This window comes from Aspergillus viridinutans (genome assembly GCF_018404265.1).
Source record: "Aspergillus viridinutans IFM 47045 DNA, scaffold_1, whole genome shotgun sequence".
In the NCBI taxonomy this organism is placed as follows: domain Eukaryota; kingdom Fungi; phylum Ascomycota; class Eurotiomycetes; order Eurotiales; family Aspergillaceae; genus Aspergillus; species Aspergillus viridinutans.
Genome location: NW_025091217.1, coordinates 5,246,549 through 5,261,746, shown reverse-complemented (window position 1 = coordinate 5,261,746; position 15,198 = coordinate 5,246,549). Strand labels below are relative to the sequence as shown.

Genomic DNA, 15,198 nt, shown 5'->3' with positions numbered 1-15,198 from the left:
AGATACTCGTTGCCTTTCTCACACAGGCACTCACTTTACTAGCCCGGAGATCCGGTATGTTGGATCGACTATGATGGAGTAACCAACCATATCCCAGACATTTCGATGCAAGCGATTGGGGTTATAGAAGCCAGGTCATAACCAACTGTCGATCTATCCAACAGCGTCCTCTATCATGTCCTCCTACAGGCAGACATACTTTTACTAACCTTGCAGTAGCTTGGATCCTGCCATGCAGCGCAATGGTGTATGCCGCAGAAGCTACGCTCTCGCTAAGAGTCACATTTGAGTCGCAGCGCTCATTCCGTTAAATTATTGCATCCTCGGTTATAGGAACAGAATGATTGAGCTTGCATTAGGCCGTCCGCTAGTGAGCTACGAACTATCGAGACGAACGACACTCAAGCCGTTCAGAAATCGATCGTGTGTTTGTTCAAAATAGCAACATGATCTGTGGGCACCGGTAATACGTATTCGGCATTGCTGACAGGAACACGATACTAACTTGATGTTACCTCTTTCTCGTCTGTACACCTTCTAGAAGAGCGTTCTGTGTGATCTATATTTGATACACGGGAATGATATCATGCTGGCACGTTGCCCTGCACCTATCCGTGGTTGTCAGCGAGCCCTCACTTGCTTCGTTGGAGCGGTCAGCTATTCGAAATCCCTGTGCCAATCCCCTATCATTCGCGACTCGAGTAACACAGCTCTTGGTGGCTGCCATGCTTTCGCCTTTGTTCCATGGTATGGATCTTACGATATTTCCCATGCGTTATACTTCTCCTGTTTTCCCCTTCTTTCCTTCACTCTGATTGCATGATTCGGCGCCGCTCCCTGCCTACCTGGACCTAGCTTCATGCGGCATGTCATGAGCGATGCTCGGACCAAGACATCTAGTCGACTTTTCAATGTCCCTCTCAACCACTTGCGACTTGGGCCCAGCTCTATGGACCGCACTCGTCGTCAAGATTCCACTTTTCGGAACGCTGACTTGCCCGGTGATCTTGAACGCATGTCCTCTGGACCGTTGGGCCGCTTGGGCGTCGCTTCGATGGTTCTGATCCCTGCCAGCCCAGCCGATCTCCTCTGATTCCGCCGCATATCCCACTTGGACGACAGACGTTGGTTCGCCACCAGCAAGGATCTAAACGGGATGGATAGACTCGAAACTCTAGTCGCACAGTCCAGTGACCATATCATCCTTTGCTTACGGCATACGGAGAAATCGCCGTTTGGACTGGACAGGGAGGGGCCCTGTTCGGCCTGCAAGGCCAAGTTTCTTTTTGCTCATCTAATCTAATCACACCACCTGCGCAGTTATAGAAGCTGTATTAAGGCGAGACTGATAAGCAACGCATTTCCTCAGTTGAACAGGACTGTTCTTTTAGAGGCGGCCAACAGACGTTAGCCAGGCTTCACAGATCGCTTGCTTCAGGAATCCAATTGTGTCTACCGTCTGCCTCTACCTTTTTTCTCGCCGCAAGCTCCAAAGCATACAATCATTGTCGTACTACATGACAGAACAATGTCATATCGCGCTATGTCGTCGCTGAACCTGGACCCGGAGCATACATCTTGCATAGGAGGCCGGACCGTCTTGACCTGTCGGGATTGCGCAGGTAACGCACCAAGGTACGTTCTGCACGCCTTTCAGAAGAGTACATTGCACCGATTCTGACACCCGGCAGAGGAGCCATATGTGCCAGTTGCAATGGACGCGGCTTTGGCATCTTCGTCTGCGCGCATTGCAACCCGGCGGCGGCTGCTCTTACCGCCAGGAATGCTGCCTCATCAGCTGAATCATCTACACTCTCCTCACCTACATCGCTAAGCCGAAGCTCGTCGACTTCGGTGTCATCGCGGAATGATCTAGCAGCTGCTCGACCGTGGAAGCGCTTTGGAGATGGCGACGGGGGCTCCGGAGGTGGGAGGATTGGAACAAGTGCGAATACACCACGAAGTGTATGATCGATATAAGCGCTCCGGCATGACTTATTCAGGTACATCAGAAGATGTTGCACGAGAGCTACAGCTACACCATGCGCAGTGACGCTGGGATCCTAGCGAAGAGGAGTTTCGGGATTCAAATAAAAGATAAAGGCATTGATGCAGACCTGATACTCTGAGACATTCTTTGTATATACTTCTATACTTCCTATAAAGGCAGACAAGGAGTCTCTCTTAAACGGTCTAGTCTACGAAAGACACATGATCTGTCAACTACTTACACGCCATAGTCTGATCTCTTAGAGGCCAACGATGATCTGTTTTGTCAAGTATACGCAAATATCCGCAATCCATATATTCTTTCACACTGGCTCTAAACCCTTTCGCGGGTGGACAGCTGCTTATAGCTACTATATGGTCCGGATTCGCGAGACACGTAGCATCTTCGGCAACCTTGGGGGTAATTTTGTCTTTGGCCTTGTGAGCTACCACTACTAGTAGTAGTATTCCTACCCATATATAGGCCCTAGAGTTGCTATGCTGGAGCCCTGAGGTCGTCTCTGTGGGCTGACTCCTTATAGCTAAGCCTAAACACTCTAAACACCTCGTAGAAGTAACTGAAGCACTAAATAAGTGGATGAGTTTCAGTTGAACCTGTTCTCAAGGTGATAGATTGTGGTTTTGTAGCTGATGTCTCACTTAGAGAACGTTGAGTTGCAGTACCGTTGTTAACTGGGAGATGATGGTAGAAGATAGAGCTAACCCTAAATAATCTTGGAAGCCAATTCACTTACAGCAGGTCAATTGTGCCAGATAGCAAGCTCTAGATGTCAACCTCCAATTTAGATAACAGCATCCGTAACACCCAGTTCTTACTCCCAGTCACCTCTTCAAGTCTGTGAAGCTCCTTTGTCACCCCATGGTAAAGGCTCCGCAGTACACCAAGAGTGTACTCTAAGCTTCCCCTCTCTCGAAGTCTGCTATAACTAGGCGTTTGAGTGCGGGACTTAACTGACCACGACGCTTCCGCTGCTCGATGATGCTCTCAAGCTCGGGGTCCTTCGTATCTAGATGGGCAGTAGATGAATGATTGATCTGTGACCCTCATCTGAATGAGCATGGATAGTTCTTATACCTGCCCATAACTCCTTGTCAACACACCACTTATTCTAAGTCCTATAATGCCCCGAAAAATCAAGCGCAGACTGGTATTCTTCCTGCACATCCTAACAGTTCCTTATGCATGTGAAAACAGATCTCCAAAATGGTCTGGGGCCTCTTGGCGAGTAAATATTTTCCAATTCCTGTCCTCGAGACACTTTCATACGTAATTGCACGTCAAGAAGGAACTTGAGGCATCGTAAGCATGCTTGCGTCTGCCTTGTAGAACTGTGTGCTTGTCAGAGCCAAAAGAAACTTGGTACGTTGCGAATACGCTGTAGATCCATCTGACACTTTACTTGGATAGGCTTAGAAATAGTAGGCATCTTGCATTTAAGCTTTGCTGCAGGTAGATTAATTATCTCACACATATGCACATCCCAAAGTGACAAGCTTGATTTAAATCCTGCTTAAAATGCAGTTCAATAGGTGATATTACAGTATGCGTGCTTTTGATTCTGCTCTGGACCTTACCTCTAGCAAGGACATTTGCATGTCCAGGATGCCTTCTTGTCTACAGCTTTTATGTCCTGCCATCAAGGATCTGTTTATTTTTGGAACTGCCATCTACTTCTCTGTCCCTTGGATCTTATCGATTCAGGTCATCATAGCATATAGCCTGGCTTTGCTATGCGAGATACTTGAGTTGATATGGGAGACGAGGCTTCGCAAGACCAGCTCTTTCACTGGCGTCTGAAAGCTTCCCGTGCACTTTACTACATTTGAAAGGCTGTATGTCTGCCTTTGTCATGCATCGATCAATTGATGCTGGTATGTGTGGTCATCACTCTCCTGAATCCATCATGCTTAAATGGCTACTAGCGACAACGTCCAATGCAATCCATGTACTCCTAGAGTCCTTCATTATCCGCTGCAGTGTGATGTCACATCTCTGCAAGAGGGAAATCTTATGAAAAAACTTGGCAAATGGATCAGGATGATGGTGCAGTGTTCAGCTACTGTTTGTTTGATCAAGTATGAAGCTTTCTTCGATGTAACCTCTTGCTCTACTGACAGGATAGTTGCAAGAAATAGGATACGGGACAGATCGGCAAGTAGTATGATCACATTGGCAAGTCATTCATGTACGTGAACGTGGATGAGGATACGCAATGCTGACAATTCTGAGCCATCATTGCTTACGGAATTGGCTGAAATTGAATATGCTGCGCCTGGCCGAAAAGCAGAATTAGGCAATCTTGCATCCTTAGACTTTCGAAAGATCTCTCCGGCTGAATCCATGTCAACAAGGACAAAAGTATGGACTTAGTTCGTCACGATCTGACGCAGTGAGATCGACGGTTCAGTCGACGGAATCATCTTGTGACGTGACCTAATAATCAAGGTTGAGTTGCTACAAACTCGCAGAACGTTACGTGCTACTAACCTCCAACATGAAGAAAGTCATCTAGGATAGATTTTGATGGCCGTCGGCTCAGCCTGTCAGCCAAGGCTGCCCAAGGGCTGTTGCTGGATAATGGTCAATGTCTCCCTTGCTTCAGCTACAAATTTTATTTCAACTCCAACGCGTCGGACAGTATGTTGGACAGATGCACCGTGGCCTTGTTATGAAGGGAGATGGAGTCAATCGATCGTCACTGAATGTCACCAGCAGTTATCGGAGTATACTAAAGGTCTCACATACCCGCCTGGAGTGCCTCGTGAGTGGCTACGGCTGGTATTAGATCTAGTGAATCTCCAGATTTCGCCAGAAGAGGAATACAGCCACGATGGAGCCTGAGATCTTGGATTCTTCGAGCCTCGATCTTGGGTTCTATCGCGCCGGCCGCAAATGTGACTGCGGTGAGCATCCTGGTGCACCGGCTTATATCAGAGTTTAGTTTTGATCTACGGTTTCTGCGTCGGCTTGTAGGCCTCCTTCATTCTCTTGTCATGTAGAGATTTGCGTAGGCAAGAATATACCGATGCAGCCAGCAATGATGGCGCTGTCAGTGGGCCCCTCTGTTCATTGGTTCCAAGTCCAACTATAAAAAGCGGGGAAACCCCGCGGAGGATCATGCAGCTTTCGGCAGTTGCTCCAGGCTTCTCGGGTATCCGCGTATTTTGTATATCAATTATCAAGTCTTGACAATCGCGGCCTCTTGTTTACATCATATATCTACATCCTCGCTTGACAGCGTATGTATAATATATATCTCATTGATTGATACAAACGTGCATGGACGATGCAGCATCAGACTTAACGATCCCCTGCAACATGCTCCTCAGTAGATGGACCTGCTCCACAGCGACCTAAGCAATAACGTGCTGTGAAAGCATGCGACAGGCGTTGCCTGAAAAATTACAAAGCGGCGAGTTGTCCTTGCACTCAGTGATAAGCTCGTCACATATACTGTCTTCGTTTTCCAGATTCATGAAGAAAGTCAGCTTAGTTGCGTGTAAACGGCAGCGCGAAGCGGCCAGTAAGTCAGGTACTTCTCTGCCAGGTGGTTTGATGATTTGGGTGGGCTGCCATTGTGTATGACTGATACTTATGCACTCGCGAGCGGGTCGACAAAAATAATAATATCAAGCCTTTGATATAATTATCTAGCTCTATAGGAAGGAAACGATTACAGAATCGCAGACGTCCTGACGAACAAATCCGGGTGTTGCGCAACTACATTCTCGACTTCTTTGATTGCGTCGTAGCCATAAAGCCAGGGCTGCACCTCTGGACACGTCCTAGTATCTTGTAAGCGGCTGATTGCCTGCCAGAAAGTACTGCACTCACCATCTACTGGGAAATGCGCCCTTGATCTCCTTTTCAAGTTGAGACAGGAATATCTCATCTCTCTTTTCCTGCTCTTCGCCATTTGGCATGTGGAAATCATGTCTCTAAGGGAATGTCAGCGCGCCGCAGCGGAAGGGATGAGATAGCAGACTGACCTGCTTGAAAGTCTCCTTGACAATGGCCTCACCGCGGGATTTCCGCAGGCTCTCGTACAAGCGGAGGATCTGGGGTAGGTGCGATTTGCTCTTCATGTGGCCGAGTAATTGGCCTAGGACTGCGCCGTCTTCAAGAGACGAGTTGGCGCCTTGTGCGAGGTAGGGGAGCATGGGATGGCAGGCGTCACCGCTGTGTGGGTTAGATGATGAACATAGAATGACGAGGGGATCCGTACAGGAAGACCAAGTTTGACTTGTCATTTACCCAGGTTTCCATTTCAGCGTCTGTAAGATACCTTCAGCCCGTGCTGCAATTATTTTTTGCAGGATACTCACGGTGCATCAGCTTCCACTTGTCCACGCTGTCGACGTAGCTCAGGAAGCGATTCAGACTGTCGTAGTTGTCAGTATCAAACGAGGCAAAAAGGAGGAACCTACACTGGATCCCAGCCTTCGAAGAGCTTCCGCATTTCTTCCACCGAGCCAGACTGTCTGGAGACTCCGGGGGGCAGATTATCCGGCACAAGCAGCACAATGTTGAACATTTGTCCATTGCGGAGCGAGTATGCCACCGCATGTGCACCGGGTCCGATCCAGAAGTGGCACTCTGGGTTCTCAACCCAGGCTCTCAGCTCCGGATCTGAGATTTGATCGGCAGTTAGCACAATTCTGTAAGCCAGATCGCCTGTGGGGAGCGGCGCATCCTTCTTCCCTAGGAAACACTCGCGGCAGCGGGACCAGAGCCCATCGGCGGCAATGATCAAGTCACCGGTGTACCGGTTGCCAGCTAGCGTTTTGATCGTTGTTGTGTCAAAGTCTATCGAGTCGACTCTCTCGTTGAGTTGGAATGTGACGCCGAGCTCCTTCGCACGGGCATACAAGGCTTGCTGCAGGTCCACTCTGTGCAGGTCTATGAACGGAGCGTCGCACTTTGCGCGGATATTCTTGTGGAAAGAGGGTTCGTTGGCGAGGATCTGACCGGTATAGCGATGGACAGTGAGCGCCGTGGGCTCAGCTGCGGCTTGCCAGATGAAGTTGGGAAGTTGCCAGTACTTGAAAAGTCGTGAGGCGTTGGGGGTTATCTGAAGACCTGCACCAACCTATTTTAATTAGAACGACGTGTGAGATTTTCTATACACCACTAACTTCAACGAGTTCCTTTGCTTGCTCGACTACTTCTACCGTATGTCCAGAGAGCGCGCAGGAGACTGCCGCGCCTAGACCACCAAGGCCAGCACCGGCAATGATAATGCGGAGATGAGCTTGTTCAGAGACCTTATTTGATTTAGTTAATGATCGTACTACGAGAATTGCTAATAGCATCTCACCATTGTGTTGTGTTTGACGATCTCGCCGATTTGGTAGAAAGAGACAATGCCGAAGGTTTGAAGACTTAACACCCGAGAAGCAGCTCTTATAATACTTTAAAACAGCTCCGTCAAGCAGCCACTAAGCGCATCTGCCAGCCCATCAGCTGGTGGCTAAACTGCCGGCCTTTATTCCGTAAGGTAGTTGATGACTGCGGAGGCTTACGAGCTGCCCCGAAATACCGAGACTCTTCTTATAGCCGGATTTCCCAGTCCTTGCAGACGGGTCAGAACGCAGAAGTTTGTAATTACACTATCGCAAATATCGCATTCTGTTCTTGCTGGCTCTTGATTCCCAGTGTTTTCGATAATCGTCGATCTCATCGAATACATCAAGCGAATGGTCCTTGCGCAGCACCTTCAATCTATCTTGAGCATACCTCGGCTCGATCTCCTTCAATGCCGTGAGAAAGTCGAGCGTACCAAGCCATCCAACGAACTCTTCCATTTCCAAGCGCTCAGAATGGCTCAACACACCTTCCCACTCATCGAGCCATTTCCCCATGCTCTGGTTAGTCGGTTTCCATCCAATGAGCCTCCTGTGTCTCTCCCGGATACGCCGCTTCTGATCTTCCAACGAGGGCTCCAGCTTCTCTTTCAACTTCCGGTAGATGTCAACCTCGTTATCTAATTCGTTGGCGAACCGTGCCAGGTACCTGCGAGCGACTGTCTGAAAAATCGCCTGCCAGATAGTCCATAAAGCCGCCCGTTCGGATTCATATCGTCTCGCTTCTACCTCATACCGCTCTAATTTCACCTTGTACCGGACCAATTGCTCAGGGGTCGGTTCCGTCAAATCCGCGGGCGAAGTATCGCTACCCGGCGGAGCGTCCCCAGGATAGGTCGGGTAAGTCGGTTTGACCGGGTAGGGCTTCTTACCAAGGAGAATATCCCGGACTCCAAGGCTGCGAGCAAGGCCCGTGATGTAATAGTTCCAATTCCACCAATCGTCTTCTGGGTCAACCAAGACCGGAGCGTTCGTGGTTACTGCGTAAGCCATGTTGGGTCGGATTCGATATAACCTCACTCCTTCCGGATTAGGCAATGAGACACACAACGAGAGATAGAGCTTATGACAATCCCCGAGGCAAGCGAATACAGAGATTGTGTAGGGCAAGCCGGTCTCGTAACTGTCGATCCGCAGGACAATCATAGCTTGCAAATCGCTAGTAATTTGTATGCAGTGATTAAAGCTAGGAAGGGCCCTATTCTGCTCAGCAGGTGGCTATCTAGGTGATTGTTAACCAGTCCGAGATAATAACGTTTGTATGGTAAACGCATATACGCTGAATATCAAGGGAAGAAGGTCTGATTCTTCTAATCTACTATCTGATACCAGAATTTATAGACAGAAAAGGCGGAATTGGAAGCAGTTAGACTACGGAGTAATCGGATTCGATTCGGCGAGTTTGAATCGCAATATGATCTATTTCTCGCGATCTGATTGGCCAAATTAGAATTCCAGAGAGTTCCGTAAATCCTTTACTAGATTCGGTAACCCAGCTGGCTGCCAGTGATTTATAGTAAGGATCTGAATACCTTCATCTTTAGTAGATTAACAGTATAAAGATAGCCTAGATAGCCACTTATCTAACTAGAATCAGACCTTCATTAATGTCTGAATTGCCTACAAGTTACTACCTCTAGTGATTTCAGAATCTGGTAGTGTATTGATCTTTTCAAGATGTATCATTTATTGCTTGATATCTGCTTGGTCGCCTCTTTGATCATTCAGATAAAAGGAAGGTGACCGAAGGTCTAGTGAGAAAGGAACCGTGCTGAATCTTCAAAGAGGTACCTTTCTCGACATTCGGTAGATTATCAACGGAATCCAAAAGGGTTCAAGATGATGTACTCCCTGGTAGTCTAGGTAATACATACTACACTTATGGTAATGCAGTAGACTAACAAGCACTATCATTCCGGATGTTCGTACGCGGGATACCAGCGCAAGGTCATGAAACAATCAACTGATTCATCAATCAGTATATACAATCAGTTCTATGCAACTAAATCATGAACAGGCATAATCTGCATATGCCATTAGTATAGACACGCCACGAACTATATAACTACAAGGCTGATTTCTCCCACGTAATCTCCTTCCCATTAATCCCCTCCACAGCAGGAATCAACGGCCGCAGCGCCATCCCGTAATCGCCCCCATTGGGCGTCCTTAACAGCGTATGGATATGGAATTTCTTTGGCTCCTCATTATTCAAAAACACACCAGAGTGGTGATCAAACTCGACAAGAATGACAGGGCTCTGGATACGGTAGTAGAAGGGATCCTCGTCGCCGAACCCGCCAATCCAGCAGAAGTATGTCTCACTTTCGTACTGGCGCACCTGGGCGAGTTTCAACTCCCTCGCGCGCGCAGGCAGGTAGAGGAGGTACTGCTCCAGAATGCCGTAGAGGAGTTGTTTCTGGGATTCGGTGAGGGAGGTGGCGGGGATGCCCTCGTTGGGGACGACGCGGTTGTCGCGGTATGCGCCGCAGACGTGGCGCTGGTCGTCCTTGTTCCAGCGGCCCGGGGGCATCGCGGGATCGTGCATCTGGGCGAAGACGCGGGCCTGGAAGTGGAGTTCGGGCGAGAGGGACTGCATGAGCTGGAGTCCGAGTTGCTCCTCGACTTGCATGATGCGGGTGCCTGCGTGGGGCCCGGCGTCGATCTCGTTGGGCTCGGCGCCGGTGAACCAGGGGGAGGCGACGATCTGGGACTTGTACAGGAAGATGTTGAGGCAGAGGTGGTGGCCGTAGAAGGACCAGCCCCAGGGCCTGTCGGGGGAGGGGCGGCCGAAGAGGACAAAGTTGTAGGAGAACTCGTTCATGACGCGGGGGGCCTCGACCAGTTCGCCGAGGAAGTGGTTGATGCGCATGGCTTTGACGGCCTTGTCGTAGCCTTCTGGGGAGAGCGTTATCTCGAGGATGTGCATGATGGCGTCGCGGACCGAGGGGGTGACTTCGTCGAGACGCAGGCCCTTGTGGCTGAGGAGGAATTCGGGGTTGGACCATGTGCGCCATTCGGGCGAGTCGATGTGGTAGCTGAGGGATTGGCGCTGGTTGTCGTCGAGGATGGAGAGCAGGGACTCTGTTGCGGTGACAATCTCCGCGATGGGGACGCCTTCGTCTTGTAATGTGAACAGACCGGGACGCACGTTTCCTGAGAATCAGTCAACAAAGAAGAGATCACAGTCAGTCGCTCTACCATAAGGGCTAACACACCATCAGTCGTGACACCCTTAAAAGGCTCCTGCAACAAATCCAACCAGTGCATATACAGCGCATGCAGCCAGGGCGGCTGGCGCAGCGTCTTGAAATCATGCGCGTACTCGTGCGCATCCTGGTCGCGCATCACCTGGAAGCGCTTCAGACTCAGGTCCGGGAGATACTGGCGGTATTCGCCCGTAGGCTTCTGTAATTGAGCCAGCTGTTCGGACGACATGGTGACGGACAGGCTGACAGGCTTTGAAACAAACACAACACTCCGAAAATACACCAGGAGCTCAACGACTTTATTATCAACCTCCTCTCGCCTGACACTCGGCTCTTCTCCCCGTGTCGCTGTTGCGTCCTTGCGATGGATTGATTCTCCACCTCCCACTCCCCCACAGTCCGGCGCTCCCACTGTGGAGAGCGGCAAACTGCTTTTCCGCCTGCCAGTTGGCCCACTACCTCACCTCCAGAGTCCAGAGTCAGACGGTGTCTCCAGGCTCCAAGTAGCTGGTTCACCTTCCCACATCCCTTCCAGTCCATAAAATAAGCTGATCGGCTTCTCCGACTGACTTCCCTGCGTGGGAAATTATCCCCGACCACGAACTCCTTCCATCTCCGCATTCCCCCCCACGCACACATCTCAAGAGGGAAAATCGTTTCCGGGCATCTTCACCTGATCGTGATAATCTTATTATCGACTTCTGATTATTGATAGACTGTTTCGATGGTCTGATGTTCCGTTGTCGGTTGGTGATTGAATTCTGTGCGTCTGCGACTCGGGGGGGCACGGCAGTTGTGTCTTTGATTTCATCCCATGCAGTGTCACAGTGTGTGCGTTTTATGATCTGACATGGATATCAGAGTTGGTTGTGGAGAGTGATCTGTTAAGGCGGCGTTGAATGGGGATAGACCCTTAGTATTGTATCGTTGATGCCTGATGGTGGAAGACCTCTACATATATTGACACTTTCCAGTTGCTACCAAATCTCAACAGTATCAGAACAAGGCTATGCTACAGATTCAAGGCACATTGATTAACTCTTCTCGTTATGTGCCACACAGCCCTAGATCTAAGAATCGTCATTTGACAGTCAGTCCCCAAACAAGGTGCGTTTTCCGCATATGCCCATAATATTAGAATAAGATACAGGAAGTAAGGCCGTAAATCATGAGACGCCAGTCTGCGCCATGCACCAAATCATCGCAAGTCGCAAGAACTCCATTATGCGCCAGCCGTCCAAACTCAAGAAAATGCAATTAGCTGGCGACAGCCAGTTGAGCCACCAAGTCCGACGCCACGTCGAGGAAAGGATAGGGGCTCGTGATCTCCTTCTCCTTGTTGAAGTAACGTTTGCTGATGGGATGCCAGTCGGGCTCGCCCTCCGCGCGGATCACGTTTTGGTATCCGTCACATTTGAAGTCAACCATGTAGTTGTTTTCTTCTAGTTGGTACAGCTGGATATCCACAAACACCCACACTCCATGCGAGATACGTCCAGGCACGTATGGCTGGGTTGCGGAGGATGGGCCGGAGCCGGTCGTATTGTCCATGGTAAGAGGATTCTTCTCTTCGGCCGAGTGCGACAGTCCGGAGATGTTGAATCGGCGGCGAAGCTCTTCCAAGTCACTCTTGCTGCTCTGCACACTAGCTGAGCGACCAGGTGCCGTGACGCCTTGCTTCAGCAGACGCGCCCGGATGAACCAGGAGTCCTTCGGGATGTAGTAGTCGGCCGGAAGATCTGGATATTTCCCTTGCAGAGGTCTTTCTCCTGGTCGCCGTTCAACCCCAATGGGCGTTGTGCCTTCTGGTAACTAATTAGTTGAAGAACGTGAGTGAGTAACTTGGAATAGAACGAACCAGTTTCGGAGGGCTGGATCTCCCAGACGCCGCCCTGTGCTGCAATGGCTTTGTATAGATAGAGCATAGCCTCGTAAGGTTGATTGCGAGACCGAATACCAAACTGCCACTTGCGGGTTCTCTTGGGCTGCTGGGGTGCACTCCGAGCCTCTGGAGGTTCCAGGCGCAGTTTGTTCAGATCGATGATACTGCGGGAGTGAGGTTTCAACGCTCTGGCGGTTGCTTCCTGCTCCTCGGGGGAACGTGCGCCGGCAAGGTCGTCGTCGAGACTGGCCTGAGTACGTTCTTCTCGTAATCGGTCCGCATCACGCGCCCGCTGTTCCCGCTCCCGCTCCCGTTGTTCCATTAGTTGATCATGAACATAGGGCAAGCTCGTCGGCAAAATGCGAACGTGGCTGATTCGGGAACTTTCAAAATCATCCGAATCAACCTGTTGTGGTACTTGTGAAGACTGGCGAGGTGAATCATAAAGAGGGGACCCTTGAGGACGGGGTGCAGCGGGCCGGCCAACTGCAGGTGTAGTCAAAGGAGTTCGGTTCGGGGGAGGTGAAGGTGCGACAGGACCACCCATCAGGTTGTCCTCCGTGGGAGCTACGGCTGTTAGCTTGACAATGCAGTCAGGAGGGCTGCGTTAGGGTCGTCACTCACAATTGGTCTGCATCATTTCGTTTTCCACGATTATGAAAAAAGCATCCTTGATGGCACTGGGCTCGGGGCTCTTGAGTGCATCTTCGATATCTTCCCGCGCATATCCCATGCTCCGTTCCAACTTGGAGATGGCGATCTGGTGAATCTTGTGCTGCGCCGAAAGGGGCTTCCCCGGAGCAATCTTCTTAGGGTCGATAGCCTTGTTCGGATCCACTCCAGTAGCAATGAATTCTTCTGGAGGAGGTTGAAGATATTTGGGTAGGTCTTGCAGAAACCAAGGGTCCTGGCGGATCTCGGGAATAGTGATTCGGTGGACAGGGTGGACTTGGAGCATCGATCTGATCAGGCGAGCCGCTCCAGACGAGATATAAGGGGGCATGTGGAAGTTGCCTGCGGCAATCTTCTTGAACAGCGCCGGAATATAGTCGTCATCAAACGGGAGCCGTCCTACCAACAAAACATAGAGAATAACACCGCAGCTCCATACGTCGACCTCGGGTCCAGCATAGAGCTTGCCGGAGATGACCTCGGGAGCAGCGTAGTTAGGACTGCCGCAGCTGGTCTTGAGGAAATTCCCATCTGTCATGATGTTGCTCAGCCCAAAATCCGCGATCTTGACATTCTTATCCTTGTCAATCAGCAGGTTCTCCGGTTTCAAATCCCGATGCACGATTTTGTGACGATGACAGTATTCGACGGCACAAATGATTTGTTGAAAGAACTTGCGGGCTTCTGCATCGTTGCATCTGCCTCTTTTAACCAAGTAATCGAACAATTCTCGTTCAGCGTACTCGAGGACCATGATGATGTCGGTTTTGGTAGCAATGACGGTGTACCTGCAAAGTTGAAAAGGATTAGTCTAATTCATCCGTCAACACAGAGAAGACCGAGACGTGAGCATACAGTTTGATAATATGAGGATGCCGTAGCAATTGCAGATATTGAATCTCCCGCTCCACACGACCAACCATGTCTCTGGACAGCAATTTGCGACGAGAGATGATCTTTAGAGCGACTTGACGGCCGCTAGGTTGATGAATTGCCAGCTTCACCTTTCCGAACGAGCCTTCGCCCAGAATCTTGACCGTCTGGTACTGATCGAGCCGCTGCATGTCCCTCATGGTCGCTGGTGACTGCATGTAGGGGTCGGCGGCCACCCCGGTCGGGCGCGTGGGCGGAGGCATTGCCATGGCAGGATAATTTGAGGTGTTGGGGGGAGGACCGGCCCCAATGGGACATTCACGTTGGCGATCGGAGTTGTAGGAAGGGAGGGAGACAGAAAGGTCCTCGTCGTCAAAGGCAGCTGCCATTGCTGGTCGGGAGGACGGACAAGACAACGTGACGTGATGGATTTCTCCGGGCGGTCCCAACGGTCCGTCCTGCTGACTTTCCAGCTTTTTTTGCCCACCCCAGCTAATTGTGCTCCCCTTTTGGTCTGGAACCGACTAAAAACTCGTCTAGAATTATGGAGACGCCAATAAAAGTAATAATAATAGCAACCGAAAGTGATAGTCCCCCACGAGGCCACGACCCAGGAGTTCTCAGGGTGAAAGTGGAGCAGAGATAAACCGAGCGGCGGGGGCTTCCTTGTGTTGACCGGTTAAAGCAGAGGAAGAGAGGGGGGATACCATCGAATATTGACTGGTATGAGGGTTATGGCGTGGAAAACTCGGTCTGCCAGTTGAACAAGACGTAGTCAAGGAAAGAAATAGACCAGAAATGAGGGGAAAGGAAGGACAGAAGATGAAGGGTCACAGACTTAATGTCCATTGGAACAACTCGAGCTGTTCCCGCGGGGGGTTCTGACCCCTCATATAAATCTGGGGAGTGCATTCGTACCTAATCCTAATAACTTCAAGAGATCAAAGTTAATCTTATGCCCTGTTAGGCTGTTACCTATTCGCTGAGTGCTCAAGTGACAGCTCCCAGTGCGAAACTCTATTACATATAATGGTCTCTCCTGTTATTTCTGCTTAGCCTCCATTCTTGCCTACATTCCCATCCTTTCATGCCTGTCAAGGAGCTGGTTAAATGGCAAATCTCTCTGGTCTGTCTGAAGTATAATCCCCAGATACAAACGCTCAATCGATATGTCTGCGCCAACCCCGC

General features: G+C 50.2%; 4 protein-coding genes across 4 annotated transcripts; all 4 read right to left on the bottom strand.

Moving 5' to 3' along the window:
* Positions 1-1,541: 1,541 nt before the first annotated feature.
* Aspvir_001530 (uncharacterized protein) lies at positions 1,542-2,009 on the bottom strand (the record flags this gene model as incomplete). The annotated part of the gene is made up of 1 exon (XM_043266650.1): positions 1,542-2,009. The coding sequence occupies one exon, from the start codon at positions 2,007-2,009 to the stop codon at positions 1,542-1,544; it is 468 nt and encodes a 155-aa protein (XP_043122585.1).
* A 3,675-nt stretch (positions 2,010-5,684) lies between these two features.
* Positions 5,685-8,367, bottom strand: Aspvir_001529 (putative monooxygenase; the record flags this gene model as incomplete). The annotated part of the gene is made up of 9 exons (XM_043266649.1): positions 5,685-5,796; positions 5,846-5,949; positions 6,001-6,190; positions 6,237-6,285; positions 6,337-6,392; positions 6,439-7,100; positions 7,147-7,275; positions 7,329-7,392; positions 7,748-8,367. 9 exons carry the CDS (start codon positions 8,365-8,367, stop codon positions 5,685-5,687), a joined length of 1,986 nt encoding a protein of 661 aa, XP_043122584.1.
* A 1,072-nt stretch (positions 8,368-9,439) lies between these two features.
* Positions 9,440-10,812, bottom strand: Aspvir_001528 (DUF3500 domain-containing protein; the record flags this gene model as incomplete). The annotated part of the gene is made up of 2 exons (XM_043266648.1): positions 9,440-10,530; positions 10,593-10,812. 2 exons carry the CDS (start codon positions 10,810-10,812, stop codon positions 9,440-9,442), a joined length of 1,311 nt encoding a protein of 436 aa, XP_043122583.1.
* Positions 10,813-11,840: 1,028 nt separating this feature from the next.
* Aspvir_001527 (SNF1 family serine/threonine-protein kinase) lies at positions 11,841-14,399 on the bottom strand (the record flags this gene model as incomplete). The annotated part of the gene is made up of 4 exons (XM_043266647.1): positions 11,841-12,388; positions 12,442-13,032; positions 13,090-13,925; positions 13,993-14,399. 4 exons carry the CDS (start codon positions 14,397-14,399, stop codon positions 11,841-11,843), a joined length of 2,382 nt encoding a protein of 793 aa, XP_043122582.1.
* Positions 14,400-15,198: the final 799 nt, after the last annotated feature.